The sequence below is a fragment of the Vanacampus margaritifer genome, chromosome 1 (assembly GCF_051991255.1).
Source record: "Vanacampus margaritifer isolate UIUO_Vmar chromosome 1, RoL_Vmar_1.0, whole genome shotgun sequence".
NCBI classification, from domain to species: domain Eukaryota; kingdom Metazoa; phylum Chordata; class Actinopteri; order Syngnathiformes; family Syngnathidae; genus Vanacampus; species Vanacampus margaritifer.
The window spans coordinates 11,645,328-11,662,156 of NC_135432.1; the positions used below are offsets into that span (position 1 = coordinate 11,645,328).

Consider the following 16,829-nt stretch of genomic DNA (forward strand, 5'->3'; position numbering starts at 1 on the left):
CCTGCAATGACAAGTGACATTACAGTGGATACCCCCCCCCCCCACTCCCCCCGGCACTTAAAAAGATTGGGCTCCGTTTTGGTCACCCAGGGATGCGCAGTGAGCGTTATGTTAGAGAACATGCTTGTTTGTTAGGCTACTCTATATTCATAGACAATACAAATCCAGCCTCCCCCACCAAACACACACACACTCGATTAGGCTGATAGCATGCTGCCCTCGAACCTCCTTGGAGGATGAAGGTCAATGAAATGGACTGGCAAAGACTGGGCATCAGCATGTTGTTGTTAGTGCTGGTCAAAGAGCACAGGTGTGCGCTTTTAAATGCCGTCATCACCCGCATTGCAGCAGCCCACCCTTGTCCCGTCCTTTCCTTCAGGGCTGGGGGTCTAATCTAGGAGAGAATCTGTTGCCTTTGTCACCGTCCACCAAAGCGCATTTGGGCTGGTCCACCTGATAGAATTCCACACCTGAGGGCGCAGGTTCCTGGGAATAAAGTTGCTGGCTATTGTTCCGGCAGGGTGTGTGACCACAAGAGAAGCATTTTATGGTGGGGGTGGGGTGACTGTGGGAGCTACCTGGTGGAAAACAAAGAACAATAGAGGGCAGGTGGCAGGAAGATGGGGCCGCTTTTGTGTCACCTTGTTCTCCCCCCCCTGAGTCCACTCCCCCATTTTCTTTCCCCATCCAAGTCATCAAGTCCAATCCCCTCGCAGCGCACTGGATCACTGTCTTACAGCAGACACAACAAAGCAATGCTCCCCTTCTTCTTGAACCAAATTCCAGCAGTTCATCCATCATTGTCTCATGTGTTGCCTTCAGTTCGTCACATTCAAGCATGTCTTTAGGATACCTCTGTCATCCTGTTACAAACCTGTCTGGCCCCCAGTCAATGGATAAGCATTTACCTGTGAAGGAATATATATATATATATATATATATATATATATATATATATAAAATAATAATAATAATATATATATATATATATATTCTTTTTTTTTGTATATATATATATTTAATATATTTTTTATTTTATTTTATTTATTTTATTTATTTATAGTAATCATTTGTTATATAAAATAAATTTTACAAATACAGTATACCGTTACAACCTATATTTTGTATTCTTTATGTGAGTGGAGGAAGACTAGCATAAATTTAATTGCTCAGTATGGTTAGACTTAGGGTAAGGTTGTGTTTTTACAGCGCAAAGGACAAATAAACTTACTTTAATTCCGAATCATAAATGTAATCCGTTTAAGTATTTATGTACTTTTGTATTAATCAACATATCATCATCGCTCATCTACCATAATATTATATACACAAGATCTCTTAATGTGAAGAATTCCTATTCTGAAAATGTGTAAAGTCTTGTACATTTTTTGTAAGAATGCTATTTTTAACCGATACCGGTAAACCAATAATTTAGAAAGTGCAGATGTCGATAACCAATAAATAAGCCTGTAATTGTTTGCAAAATTAACTTGAATTCAGATATACTTTGGAGTCCTACTATAAGTCTAACATGTACAAATACATCAAAACATTGTGTAAAACACCATGAAGCTGAATTTTATTGATCTCCCTCATTCAAAGACAACCAATAACTCATTTTGAGTTTGCAATGTATTTGTACATGTTAGACTTATAGTAGGATTCGAAAGTATATTTGAATTCAAGTTAATTTTGCAAACAAATATCGGCTTACTTATCGGTTATCGACATCGGCACTTTCTAAATTATTGTTTTTTCTGCATCTGTTGAAAATAGCATTATCGTGCATCCTTAGTTTATCTGTATGATGTCAAATTGGTCGATAATTGCCGATGATTATCGTGCATCCCTAATTTTTTGTATAATCAACTACTACCAATATGCTACGAGCATATTCAACAATTAAGTGTAGGCATCTTATAAGGTTGAATTATTAATAAAAGTTGGGAAATGTGAAGTGCTGTGTTTGTAAGAGATGGTCGTGCCACTGTCACTGGATGTGGCTGAACGGTTGCGTTGATATTTTCTGGTCTCAAAGACTGTAAAGTAAAACCGATTCCTTCATGCATATTTATATTTAATGACTCTTTGAAACAATTTAATGGTGAAATTTGGAATGGTAATCCCTCTCTGACAGTGTCAATAATGAAAAATACACCGTGCTGGTTTACTTAATAATGTATCCAGAGAGTTTTTTTGTTTGAAAGATTAATCTGAGAGAGTACCCTAAGGAGGGTCATCAAACAAGAGTGCATTAATGTTCTACTTTTATTGTATTGTTGTTGTGATAAACAGTGCAGCATTAGCCATGTGTTCACTTTACAATTGCTACACATGAAGCACGGTGAATTCTATGTCCCCGTCATCACTGGCCGTCCTCTCCCATTAGCCCTGGCAGCTATTTGTCTGTCATTACTGACCTCAAACCAGCACAAACACTCTCTGTCACCACATAAACACTACAACACCAGAGCCCAGCCTTTTTGCACGACAAAATGATTTTATGCCAGGTCTGCGGTTCAGCCTTGATTACATGTTGTGTTTTTATCACGCTTGGAGATAAATATCATGAGGGAATGTAATGGGACTGAGCCAATTCGAGCATATTTTCATTAGGTATATGAATCCTGTGCTGAATGGGTGAGCGCGTGTTGTGACATGCGGCCCAGATACAACTTCTCACCTGAAACCCCTGAGACACACACACACACACGCGATCCCTCAAGTCACAAGTACAAAAGCCGAGCACTTCCAGAGTCTCATTTGCTGCCAGCCCAGGAGCCGGCAAGAGATTTATCTCAAGGATTAAGCGGTGTGCATCTGTGGCTCACGTGCATTGGCCCTTGCGTGTGTGTATTGTGTGGTCTTGTTTTTCTTACATAGTGGGGCCAACATTCCGGGATTTCATAATGTTGTGGGGCCCACCCGTCCATGTGGCCCCACAAGTTTAGACCTCTTTTTGAGGATCAAGACTTGGTTTTAGAGTTTAGGTTTGAATCGGGTTATTTTTTAGGTTAGGGTAAGGAATAGGGGTAGGCAATAATTTTTGATGGTTGGGGTTAGGGGAAGGGGCTAGGAAATGCATTATGACAATGAGATGGCCCCACAAAGATAGTAAAACAAACCCTTGCGTGTGTGTGTGTGTGTGGTCGTGTTTTTGTTATAGTGGGGCCAACATTTCGAGATTTCACAGAGTTGTGGGGCCCACGTGTCCTTGTGGGGACATTTTGGTGGTCCCCATGAGTCCAAACCTCTTTTTGAAGGTCAAAACTTGGTTTTAGAGTTTAGCTTTGAATTGGGTTATTTTTTAGGTTAGGGTAAGGAATAGGGGTAGGCAATCATTTTTTATGGTTGGGGTTAGGGGAAAGTGCTAGGAAATGCATTATGACAATGAGATGGCCTCACAAAGATAGTAAAACAAACCCTTGTGTGTGTGTGTGTGTGTGTGCGTGGTCGTGTTTTTGTTATAGTGGGGCCAACATTTCGGGATTTCACAGAGTTGTGGGGCCCACGTGTCCTTGTGGGAACATTTTGGTGGTCCCCATGAGTCCAAACCTCTTTTTGAAGGTCAAAACTTGGTTTTAGAGTTTAGCTTTGAATTGGGTTATTTTTTAGGTTAGGGTAAGGAATAGGGGTAGGCAATCATTTTTTATGGTTGGGGTTAGGGGAAAGTGCTAGGAAATGCATTATGACAATGAGATGGCCTCACAAAGATAGTAAAACAAACCCTTGTGTGTGTGTGTGTGTGTGCGTGGTCGTGTTTTTGTTATAGTGGGGCCAACATTTTGAGATTTCACAGAGTTGTGGGGCCCACGTGTCCTTGTGGGGACATTTTGGTGGTCCCCATGAGTCCAAACCTCTTTTTGAAGGTCAAAACTTAGTTTTAGAGTTTAGCTTTGAATTGGGTTATTTTTTAGGTTAGGGTAAGGAATAGGGGTAGGCAATCATTTTTTATGGTTGGGGTTAGGGGAAAGTGCTAGGAAATGCATTATGACAATGAGATGGCCCCTCAAAGATAGTAAAACAAACCCTTGTGTGTGTGTGTGTGTGTGTGTGTGTGTGCGTGGTCGTGTTTTGTTATAGTGGGTCCAACATTTCGGGATTTCACAGAGTTGTGGGGCCCACGTGTCCTTGTGGGGACATTTTGGTGGTCCCCATGAGTCCAAAACTCTTTTTGAGGGTCAAAACTTGGTTTTAGAGTTTAGCTTTGAATTGGGTTATTTTTTAGTTTAGGGTAAGGAATAGGGGTAGGCAATCATTTTTTATGGTTGGGGTTAGGGGAAAGTGCTAGGAAATGCATTATGACAATGAGATGGCCTCACAAAGATAGTAAAACAAACCCTTGTGTGTGTGTGTGTGTGTGTGTGCGTGGTCGTGTTTTTGTTATAGTGGGGCCAACATTTTGGGATTTCACAGAGTTGTGGGGCCCACGTGTCCTTGTGGGGACATTTTGGTGGTCCTCATGAGTCTAAACCTCTTTTTGAAGGTCAAAACTTGGTTTTAGAGTTTAGCTTTGCATTGGATTATGGTTGAGGTTAGGGGAAGGGTCTATATGCATTATGTAAATGAGATGTCCCCACTAGATATGTAAACCCAACTGTGTGTGCGTTTGTGTGTGTGTGTTCAAGACATTGTGGTTTGGTGAGGTGAGAAAGGTCACAGTCATTCCATTATTTTTGCATCATTTCTTAGCTTCACTCTTTCTTCATCGGTTGTTAGAAAATTCCTGCATGTCTTGTAAAGTAACAGACGGGCAATTAAACCCTCCGTGCCTTGATTCAGCGACTCGGGGGAGATCAAAGTGAGATCTTTCTGGTGGCTTTTGGGGGAGCTTGCAACTGTCATATTAATCCAACCAGTATGTTATTATTACTATTGCATCAACCCTTTCATTACACATACCCCATAAATTCAAGGTTTAACCTGGCTTAAAATTAAATAATTTCCCTATGTTTTGTGGGTTTTGTGATATTCCCATTTTGGAAGAAAAGCTGTGATCTGCGAAGGGAATGTTTAGGTGTTTTCTTTTCACAACCCAAAATGACCTTTAAGATTTTTACTGCAGTCTGCACTTTATTTTATAACGCAGTGGCATTAGTAGAATTATTGTTGTGCAAATTGGTAGTTTGGAAATGATCTAAAAGGACCTGAGAGGGGCATTTAAGACACACTTCATAACTGTGTGCTCTTCTCCGATGTGTGCTGTGCATGTCGCGACTCATATTTAAGTGGAGATTGCTGGATGGTTTCACAGTAACTAAGCCCCTGTGACCTTTCTGACACACCCTGGCTGACACACACGCTGCCGCATTCACACATACCTTACATGCGACCTCTGATGGTATTTGTGGAAATGAAACATGTCTAAGCCTTCCCAGCAGCCCCTGAATAATCCTCACATTAAAGCATATCAGCAACAATCCCAGGCAACACAATCAAATAGATCTTTATCTCTCTATCAAAGCTATATTTTGTCAGCTTTCACAGGGAACTTTAATTAGCGTACAGGATTAAAAAAAAAAAAAGATGGTACTGATACATCTTGAGTGCTTCCACACTATTTATTTATTTATTCTAGTGATGATTTCAGCAACGATTTGAAGAACTCACAAGGACCCACAGAGAGCAGTGCCCTCTAGTGGTCACTTCCAGCTATTAGCGAGGCAGGATTCTTGGCTTGAAGGGGAAAAAAGCTTCACCCACTCTGCAACGGAGTGAATGAATACATTTAAGTTTGACTTGATAAAAGCTGACACCTCAGAATGGATCTGAGGGACGAACGCAGTAGCTGCAGCAGGTCATCATTATTCCATTCGATGCCATCTTTTTTTAACTGGAGTGAGTCCAAGCCGAGATGGTTTTCAGTTTTCACCTTATCTAGGCAGGAATAATTAATATTTCGGACGATATTTGACAAGGTCAGCCTGGTCGACGTCATATTGATTTGTAATTTGAGATTTTAAAAATGAAGCCGTGGGACTGGTTACGGAATTATTTGCGTCATCTTCGACGTGGGTCTAAATCCAAAAAGAAAGTAACAGGAATGCCTTTTTCTTGACTTGCTCATCCTCTATCATCGTCTACTGCCTCCAGTGCATCTAAAGCTCTGTGTGTAATGGCATCCGTGCTCACGTGACCGGCAGCCGTGTGACCCGCAGGGCCCGGGATTTGATGGCCAATCGCAATAGCACAGGGGCCACATTTGTTCCTTTTTTCCCGTCCCATGCAATATGTCTGAAAACTACCATTGCTGAAATAAATTGGCTATTTTCTGTCGACCAGAGCGCAGGTGTGTACGCACCGGGTGCATCAGTGAGGATTGAAAAGCATGTTAAGAGAACAAACCACCTGGACGTGCAAACGTAATACAGTAGAACTAAAATACATGATACTGAATCATCAAAATGCAATTTCTTTAATATTGTATTTTCTTAGTAAAATATATGCTTTGATGGATGTTACGTCTCTATCAAAGTCGCAGTACGTGGTTGCGCATGGACATGGCACAAAGGTTGTTGTAGGAGTGTCTGAAAGACAGCAGTGCCTTGACATACGAGTGACCAAAATAAAAAAAATTGAGATACAACCCTGTATGGTGGTGGTTTAAACTCACAGGCAGCAAGTTGGCACATAGTGACCAATTCTTAAAAAAAGAAGCTTCAAGCTGTTTGATTTTACTTCCAATTGAAGCTTACTGTCAAATTAAGCATTTAAAAAAAACAATGATATAAATATTTAACTAAAACACATCTGCTTAGCTTAATGCTAGCAAACAATCCAAAACGCTATAGACGGGTTAACAAATCACGTCTATGTGTTGTAACATTTGAACACAAACGATGCATCTAGACATGCAACATAATGACACTCATATATTCTTTATCCTCTGCAAAAAAAAAGTGATATTAGGGCAGTTTACTAAGGAGTTGGGACTCTTTCCATATATATTCTTGTGTCTGTATTATATTGCCCTCGGGTGGCAAAGGTGTAAAGTGTTATTTCATTAAAAAAAAAAAATAAAGTTATCAAGATTTTTTGGGGGGAAGGGTGGTGCTTGTATGGATAACTGGCATTTCCAATCATTTCAGTAGAGAAAGATGTTTATTATTATTATTATTTTATTATCTTAGCGCATCTTGGTATAATAATAGATCATTTGTTTGGAAGAAAAACAGGGCACCTAATGCTCAAGGTGTTCCCAAAGCAACTGCTTTATATCTTTTAACTGACTCCCACTAATGTATGCATTGTGTAGGGGCAGCTTTTCGTTGGATCCAAACCCAGCAGAAATCTCCAGTTGATACCATAAATTATGCATGCTTCACGGTTCATCACTAAAGCTGCTACTTGGCAAAGAACTTGAAGAAAGACCAAAATGATATTTATTTGCCTCCCTTTTATCATGCAAATCCGAGGTGGGGGTTGTTCTCAAATCTCATCGGCCTTTCTGTCGGCAATATGCCAGCATCAAACGTTGTTACAACGTCTGTCGCCCTGAACTCACCTCCTCGCACCGTGAGGTGGACAGGTGCCCGCTTCTTGGCAACTTGGCACCTCTTTTTTTTCCAGCAAATGTGTGTCTGCATGCCTACTTGCCTTGTGCCCATTGCCCCCCCCCCCCCCCCCCCCAAAAAAAATGCACCCAGCACCCTGTGGGGAAGCAAGCAGGCTGTGCGACACAAACTGAAAGGCCTGTTAGCTCATCTCCAGATGGGGAAAAAAAGCTATTTTGGCCTATATCAGCAGTTGCGCAATAAAAAACACACACACAAAAAAAAAGCGTGAAAAAAATAAACTCCAATTTGATTTGCCCAAGATTCTTCTGCATAAGCGCCTCTCTCTAACTGACATACGCTTAACCATATTAAGCCACGTTGCTTATATAAGCTACTATATTAAGCTGGTGTTCTATTTTGAGGCGCATAAAGAGGAACCGCACCATTACTAAGTTATTTTCATCCAAATAATTCAACAATGTAAAATGAGTGTGTACGCGTGTACATACTACAGCAAGGCCTATTGAAACAGGCTGGCAAATAATTCCAGATGAGAAACTAATTTGCTTTCCCTTAGCTCTCGCTCTTATACCTCCTCTCTAATTTGAGCCCTTATTGCTTGCCTCCATATCGATGCACTCTATACTGCACCATGCAGCAGCCTCCTCTTCAGAAAAAAAAAGTACTGTAACTTTCATTCATCATTGGCAACTACATCTTCAGTTAGCTGTAAGAAATTAGTAGCTGAGATTCTGTTTTCAAATGTTAAGCATTGTTAAATCGAAAGTCTACAATGTAACAGAGTCTGTCTTAAATTCATTGCAAAAAAAAAAGACACATCAGAGGTCACACAAGCCAACTAATGCATGCGCCATGCAGCAATTTTTAGGTGATTAATTAACTTTGAAGAGGTCCCTAAAGAGATTTGAATGAATGAATGAATGAGGTAAATTACACAGTTGGAAAACAGCAGGCCCACGGTTTGATGTATGTTTTTACATTTATATGAAATTCTGCAAAAATCATAATTATATGGTGGTACAATAGAAAGTGTAACTTTAATTGATCAGACATCTACGTATTTAAAAAAAATAATGTTCATCTTCCAAGGCTGTCCACTCTTGGTTTAATAGCACAAAGAATCAATAGTCTACTCTACGGTACATGCTGTTGTGAGACTCCGTGTTTTCCCCCCGCCAAAACACACACAAAAAAAAATAGCAATAAATTGCTATATATATTTGTTGGATTTTATAGGCAATGTTAGGTCATGCTAAAATTCACACATTGACATTGACAATGAAACTTTAATTAGCTGGATGTTGGCAAGCCAGAGTACTGATACCGACTGTTGGCGTCTTGATACCGTATTGTGTTGTGGAAGATAACAATAGTATATATTGATATACAGTGGTGCCTTGAGATACAAGTTTGTTCTGTGTCCATTCTCTCAACTCAAAACACTTCCCCTGATGAAATAAATAGAAACGCAAAAAACAAACAAACAAAAAAAAAAAGTTTTTTAGTCATTAAAAACAGACCCATGTTGTACTTTATAAAAACAAACAGTCATGGCATAATGAAATGCAATTTAAAGAACCATTGTGCTTCAATTCAATGGACATTCTCCTTCTGGTGTGTGTGTTTTGGCTCACGGATGTACAGTACAAGTAAAAGTTGATGGTCACAGATCCTCAGCAAGCTGTAATATTGGTCTTTCTTTACGGATGATAAAGAAAATATGCCTGTGAATAATGTTGTATTATTTATCTACGTGTTGATGCTTCACAGTCATGTTTGCATACAATTGCACGAGGAGTCACAGACAGGAATGTAAGCTATGAAAAAAAATAAAAACAGGGCCCTCCATTGTGTTATGATAAATGCAGGCAAGCAGCCAAATATTTGTTAAAATTGTTTATGGTGCAAGACCTGAGGAGGATCTGCCATCATCAATCGCCGAGACCTCCCACTTCACAATAAATCGGAAAGTACTTAAATTAAGTTTCATGAGATTTGCTGACATTTAGTATTTCCTTTTTCCAGAATATTTTAATGCTACCAATTTGTACTGACTACATTTTTAAAATCAACACATTTGTTTTACATGTATCATATACTTGATATAATACATATAAAATATATTTGTGCTTGCCATTGAGCCAATTAGATTAGGGACAGTTTGTAAAGCTTACTCACAGTATATTCAAGAAAAAAACAACAACCTATACCTACATAGAGGTTACAATGGAAATATTTGTTTTCATTTTGTTGTTTTTTAATAGGTTTTAGGTGAACTAATGAATACACACACACTCACACGCACGCACGCACACACGCACATACACATTCTCATCCACATACAAAAAAATAAAAATAAAAAAAGAGAGCAATGATGATGACATGTCAAATCGGTAAAATTATCGAATGAACAATACTGAGCTCTCCAGAAAAAAAAAAAGAAGGAAATATTTGTTTTAATTTTGATTTAACTTACTAATGTCCATTTCCCTAAACAGAGCACGTGAGTGTGTTCATTTCTGCAGAAGTGTTGTTAATGTGGCCGTGTTTTTAGTGTTCAAAGTGCTTAAGTAGATGTAATGATGCAGTCCTCCCCACCTCAAGGCCGACAGATGCGCAGCAGAAGGCAATCTGTACTTGACAGCACTTTCGCGCAGTCTGACAAAGTCACTCTCTCTAATCCACACTTTGTCGAGTGCATCAGTTAACATCATCCACGCAGAAGCCGCATTACTTCCTCTCATCCCATTCGGCTGACTTAAAGCTTGATGAAAATGCAGGGGGTGTCGAAAAAGCCTCAAATTACATCTTGCGAGCGCAGAGGCAGGTAGATGAAAAATCTCTGAGGGCAAGAGGGAGAAAAGGCATGCAAGAGCGAGAGTGAGAGAATATGTTGTAGCTCGGAGCAACCCCCAAAAGGAGAGCAGCGAAAGCTTTAAGTCATGGAGGGAATTTGAACGCCAGCGCAATCCGGCGGCGGATATTAAAAGGCTTAATCCGAGAGTTTGCTGAGGCTGAGTTTTGCTGTGTGGGCCCCATCACTATCATCCTTGACAGAGGTTAAAGAGGAGACAAGAAAAGAAGAGTAGAGATGACGAGCACTGGGAGCCAAGTATTATGATGTTCGCTTTGTATGTAGTTTTAGGGAAATTAAACACTAGAGGGTTGCATAGGTGTGTGTTCATTTTAATTTCTTAATTTTACACTAAACCTACAAAGGCCACTAGACCTTCTTTTCACCATACCTGAGAGGTATTCAATGGCATCACTGGTTACAAAAATAAAATAAAAACATGAACAATTAACCTTGACCAAGGCAGAGGCATTTAAAATACAGTGAAGAGTTACAATAATGGTTTTAGTCTTAGTCTCTACAGCTGTAAGATGTTACATAAGGTGAATTGCTGATACTGGCCATAATTTACATTTTAACAGGTACGTGTATTCAAAATAGGGGAAATTTAGAAATCATTAACGCTATCAGTGAGGGATTGGCTAATTATTTGACTTTTGTGTTGCTCAGATTAATGACACAGACATGCTCTTTTGATGCTGAATTAGGGCCTAGACAATGACAAGCCACCGATTTAGCAAAAATATTTGATTAACTCTTTTACTGCCAAAGACGTTAAATGACGTTCTGCAAAAACCTACGGAGGAGCGCCAAAGACGTTAAAAGACGTCCACCCATTTTTAAAATTTTTTTGGGGGAAACGGGTGGAGTAAAGCCTTGCCCAGCTGTGGTGAAAGTTTGAAGCAGGTCTAGTGAGCCTAATGACTATTTTTGGCCCCTAGAGGGCAGCGATGACTCTCTTTTGACAAGATTGGGTGGGCGTCAGTAGAAGACGTGAGGCGGAGCTAGAGGGGACAATGGCTGGGGATGGGAAGCGAAAATGGCGACCGGTTTGCAAGCAGCTCACGCTCGAGCATTTTTTTTTCAAAGACGAAAACCATCGACCAACGCTAAAGAGCACATTGATGACGACAATGATCATCATCGATGATGATGATGGTGACTCCGAGGTTGGAAGCGTTGACGCGGCAGTAGAAGACGTGAGGCGGAGCTAGATGGCTGAGGAAGCGAACACTTGGGAATTTTTTCAAAGACGAAAGGTATCGACCAACGCTAAAGAGCACATTGATGACGACGATGATCATCATCGATGATGATGATGGTGACTCCGAGGTTGGAAGCGTTGACGCGGCAGTAGAAGACGTGAGGCGGAGCTAGATGGCTGAGGAAGCGAACAGTGGCGGTTGCAAGCAGCTCACACTTGGGAATTGGGAAAGGCCGTCAAGAAAGTGTAACGTCTGCACGCGAAAGGAGCCATCGCAAGTGAAACTAATCTGTTGTGCAAATCCTGCTGCGTCTCCTTGCACGCATGGGAGCGTTACAAAAAGAAAAACTGTATTTGAAACATCCACATAATTGTAAATAGTACCACAGTTGCACACATTTGTAAATAGTTTGCGAAATTGTTTTGTCAAATTGTTACACTGTTGAATGGAAATAAACGTATTTTGCAACCCCAAAACACTTTTTCATTGTTGGTGGTGGTGTATTACAGAAGTAAAGCACTATTTAGGTGTTTGTGGCATCATTCATGGACAAAAAGAAGTGTAGAATTCACCAGAGTGCATGAAATAACATCGTTTCACAAAAAGCTCTTTTTCTCCGCTTTTTGTTTCAAAACAGAGCATTTCGGTGAAACTAACCATTTTCTATTGTTGATTACTGAAGAACGGAATAAGGTAGAAACAATGAGAGTTCAATCTTTCATTTGGTAGTATGTGTGTTTCCATAGTCCAAACACAACATTTTCTGTGGACCTTGAAAGATCAGTCAAAATGCTTAAATCGGCTGGCACTGGCGACATCCCGTTTCTGAAAACGTCTGGCAGTCAAAGAGTTAATTACTCAAAGGCAACCCAAGCAACATTTTATACATACCAGTGAGAAAATGTGTTCCACAAACACAAAGATGGATGTTTAGTTGAAATTCTGGCTTTTTATAGTCCGACTGGTTGTTCTGTGCTGCGCTGTGATTGGCCAGTTTTTCATCCGGGGATGTGGCTGTCATAATGCTTGACAGCAACAGGCTAGGGTACAGAAAAGTGACTACAAGGGTTGTGCTCGTTACAAAAAAAAAAGTAACTAGTTACAGGTACTAGTTACTTCATTTTAAAAGTAACTCAATTACTCTGACAATTACTTAAACAAAAAAGAAATGTGTTACTAATTAAAAGTGACTGTTCAGTTACTTAAAAAAAAAAGAACGTACACTGTTCCTTTATGCTCAACTAAAGTAAAGTAAGAAGCGTATTTCCACATTGAAAAAACTAGTCTTAGCGTTGATTCTCCATGACTGCCAAATCCGATACCCGCCCACAATGCGTCTTCTTCGTTAGTACGGCAGGGGCAATCCATTGTAAACGGGAAGTAGTAGAGTACACAGCAGCCATCCATTCAAAATTTGAATCTGAACCGCTTATCCTCACGAGTGTCGCACAATAAAATTATTCAATTAAATAGTTTCTTAAGTATCTGACTAACGCACCTTATTGTAACAGTAACTGAGTTACTGTATTTAAAAAGTAATGTGTTAGAGTATTAGTTATTGTAAAAAAGTAACTAAGTTACAGTAATGCGTTATTAGTAACTAGTTACTGTTGACTACCATCGACCTAAAACTATGACAAAAATGTGTTGATTTTTTTTGTTTTTAATTAATCTAGTGGAACTATGGGGCAAGTGAATACATGGTATGAATGTCATAAATGCTGTACAGACAAGATCACAAAAAAAAGCATTTCAATTTGGAAAATAATTTGTTAAGGGGCGTTCTTTGGGTGCTTTTCAAAGATGTTCAAATGAAATGTTTCCACAATTCACCATTAACTAAGAAATATTGTACAGGATGTTGATAAAGATGTCAACCATGTTGTCATTTCACTCTGTTACTCCGCTGGTTAGCGTTTCTCATTTGAAAGCTGTCTTAAAGCGACACAAGTAAAGTTGTAGAATACATTAATCCAGTGATGTACTTTTGTAGGGAAGTCAATGTAAATGTTTTGAATATGATATCATTTCTGTGTGCAGGAGGTATAAATCGTGCCGGGGCAGCGATGCCAGCATTCTTGCGGACCCCAACAATGATCCAGCCGCACCTGGACATGAAGCCCTTCCTGCAGTTCCCCATGGAGGCCCCTCCTCCTCCTCCTCCTCCACCACACAGCATCAGCCTCTTCCACAACTTCAGCACGGTAAGAAGTGAAAGAGAAATTGAGACTACTTTGAATGACACCAAGTCATTACCACAGTGCGGTGTTATTACTGGAAGGATTAAATGTACTGTGGAAACGTAATTGCATTGAAATGGACTCGCTAGTGTTACTGTTATTGCTTACAGAACGCTTTTTATGGTCAGTGCTGTTGTATCACCGCCCGTGTGTGTCTTTTAATTTACGAAATGGCTGCCTCACATCAACATGTTGCGTCTTTGTCTTTTTGTTAGTACAGTACATTAACCTTGCTCATAGGAGAATACACAGGAGCAAGAGCCAACCACATATATTGTTTGAAAACAAACTTAGACGTCATTACTACCGACAGTGGTATTTTGGGGGCGCTACGGTGACATTTAGGAGTTCTGCTTGTATGAGTCAAGGCTGATAAATGAACGGTAGCTCCAGAGCTTTGTACTTCAAATAGCACAGTTTGTTTGATTCTGTGTTTATTATGACAGGGTGGAACTTTCCTTCTCCCCTCAGGCCTTGAAAAGATGTTCATAATTCACAGCAGAGCGTGGCGGCATTCAACACTTCATCAATTCAGCATAATGTTGCTCCTCCAAACTGCATTTGAGAATGTCAACACATTTCTCATCAATATGTTAAACCACTAAGCTTTGTTCTCCGTGGGGAATGTTGTCAGGCTATGTCTCTGCCTGATAAGCATTCAACCGAACCGTCACCACCTTGATTGTACGAGGCATAAAGAACGCTGTAACCTGTATGTAGCTGCAGTATTTAATTTTGACGAGTACAGTAGCTCCTATTTGATGACATGTACTCCTTTTTTTATTTTTTATATTTTTATTTTTTTATATATTTTTTTATTTTATTTTTTTATTTCCATCCATCCATTTTCTTTACCGCTTAGTCCTCACAAGGGTCGCGGGGGGCGCTGGAGCCTATCCCAGCTGGCTCCGGGCAGTAGGCGGGGTACACCCTGAACTGGTTGCCAGTCAATCGCAGGGCTTATTTTTTATTTATTTTTTTTATTATTTTTTTGTTGTTGTTATTATTATTTTTATTTTTATTCTTTTTTAATTTATTTATTTTTTCTGCTGACATGTACTCTAAAGAGTGCCAATACTCTTACTGAGATGGTTAAAATGATTGGAGATTGTCTAAAGGTCACAAACTGTCCAAGTCATTCAGGCATGGACGGATGGTTGTAGAATAAAGGTTGAAAATAATATGAAATGATTGGACTTTATTATTTTTAAAAATATCAGTACTTTCTTAAGACATATTTTTACCTGTAACTCAAGATGCATTACTGTTTTTATTCTCTTGTGACTTTTAAATGTAATGCCTCTTCATCACTTTACATCACTTTTAGCTCAATATTGCTTGAGACAACAAGCTATTATGAGCAATATGTGTTAACTAACCCATTTTTAACCCTGGAGAACCCAAGAACCCTTTTCTTCTTTGGGAAATTATGAATTATACATTAAATGACTGCTTTAAGTTTACTGAACACCAAAATATATGTTTTTTTCAATTTTAACCCTTTATTCCCTAATTTAGGATTAGGGCGAAATTTGACCCTTTTGGGATTTAGGGGTATCATTTCGAAAAATCTGAATAACGAAAACTGTCAGTAAACTATTTAGAATTTAAGAAAATAATCAATCAAATACACATCTACATTGAACATTATAATTTTAAAACTGGATTTTGAATGTACAAACACACTTTGGCCAATGGAAACAAGAACACAGGGACAAAATCACTGCTGGAAAAAAAATAAAGGTCTTTTTTATTTGAGTAGCAGAATTTATAGGGTCCAAATTTGACCCCGTGGGTTCTCCAGGGTTAAACCGTTGTAAACCGGCTGTTATCCATCAATTGAGTCGTCAAAATCACCCTGTACTCAATGTTATATGAACCTGCGGCCAGGAGAGGGGGCCACAGGAGAGGCAAGGAAACAAGTTTGACCTTGCAGCAAATAACACCTCCATACAGTTCATTTAGATTCAGCTTTCATATCTCATTTTACAGCACTGTAATGGAGAAGACTGGCCCTGATAGTTTAGTGGTTCACTCGCCTGTCTTCCATCCATCAAGCGTCTGTCCAGTTCCTATTGATTGACAGTGTGAAAATCAGTGCGAATGGTTGTTCTCTGTGTGTGCCTTGTGATTGACTGGTGGTGACCAGTCCAGCATGTAGTCGGCTTTCAGTTAGCTAAGACTTCCTGTGACGCTAAACAGGAAATAGAGAAGGGATTGGTGGGGAGATGCATGGATGGATGGATGGATGGAGGATCTGACCAATATTTATGAGTTGTTTTACACTAAAAGACACATTTCTTAACTCAAAGTTGGGTCAAATTGACCCTAGTAGAGGATCGGTCCATTTTTGACCCATATTTGGGTTGTTTTTGACCCAACTGTTTTTAGAGCGATGGATGGATGAGACTGAAACCTACCTTAGTTGAGGGAATTTGAAGGCTGGATCTCCCCGATTTTAGGATGCACTGTCTCAGAATGTGTGCAATGATACAAACTGTTTAGAAAATACATTTTTTTTAAAAAACAACAACTTTGAAGTAGTATGATGTTATGACAAAAAGGAATTTATTACCTCCAGATGGCCCGGGTTCTTCTTCAAGTCAGAGAGTGTGTGCTTGCAGCTTGATGTGGAAGAATAATTCAACACTCTTCCATTTTCGCTGCGTCTGTATGAATGAAGGAGAAATGCTGATTAGCGTTTAAGTGTCTTAAAAGCTTCCGGGAGTCTTTCTGCTTTCTGTATATATTTAATATTTCACTGGAAATTCACTATTATTGCAGCCACAACATTAAGAAGCATCCTTGCGGATTTAGCTTGCAGCGAGTCACTCTTTGTCCCTTCAGAATTGATCTTGCTGAGTTTGTATAACAGAGGAATGGCCTCTCCTATGTCACCTCTATATAGACAGCTTTAATGGTGCTGTAATATGATTTGTACTCCACTTGCCCGTCACTGCCAATGGGGTTTTGGACAGTGATGGGGCCGGTTTACAGTATAGTATGTGTTGGT

General features: G+C 39.6%; 1 protein-coding gene across 1 annotated transcript in view; it reads left to right on the forward strand.

Moving 5' to 3' along the window:
• The window catches only part of znf385a (zinc finger protein 385A), a 75,431-nt gene that overhangs the window by 22,462 nt on the left and 36,140 nt on the right, over positions 1-16,829 (forward strand). The window contains exon 2 of the mRNA XM_077543441.1: positions 13,617-13,780. Within this exon, the coding sequence (XP_077399567.1) occupies positions 13,617-13,780 (164 nt within the window). The remainder of the gene's footprint in view (positions 1-13,616; positions 13,781-16,829) is intronic.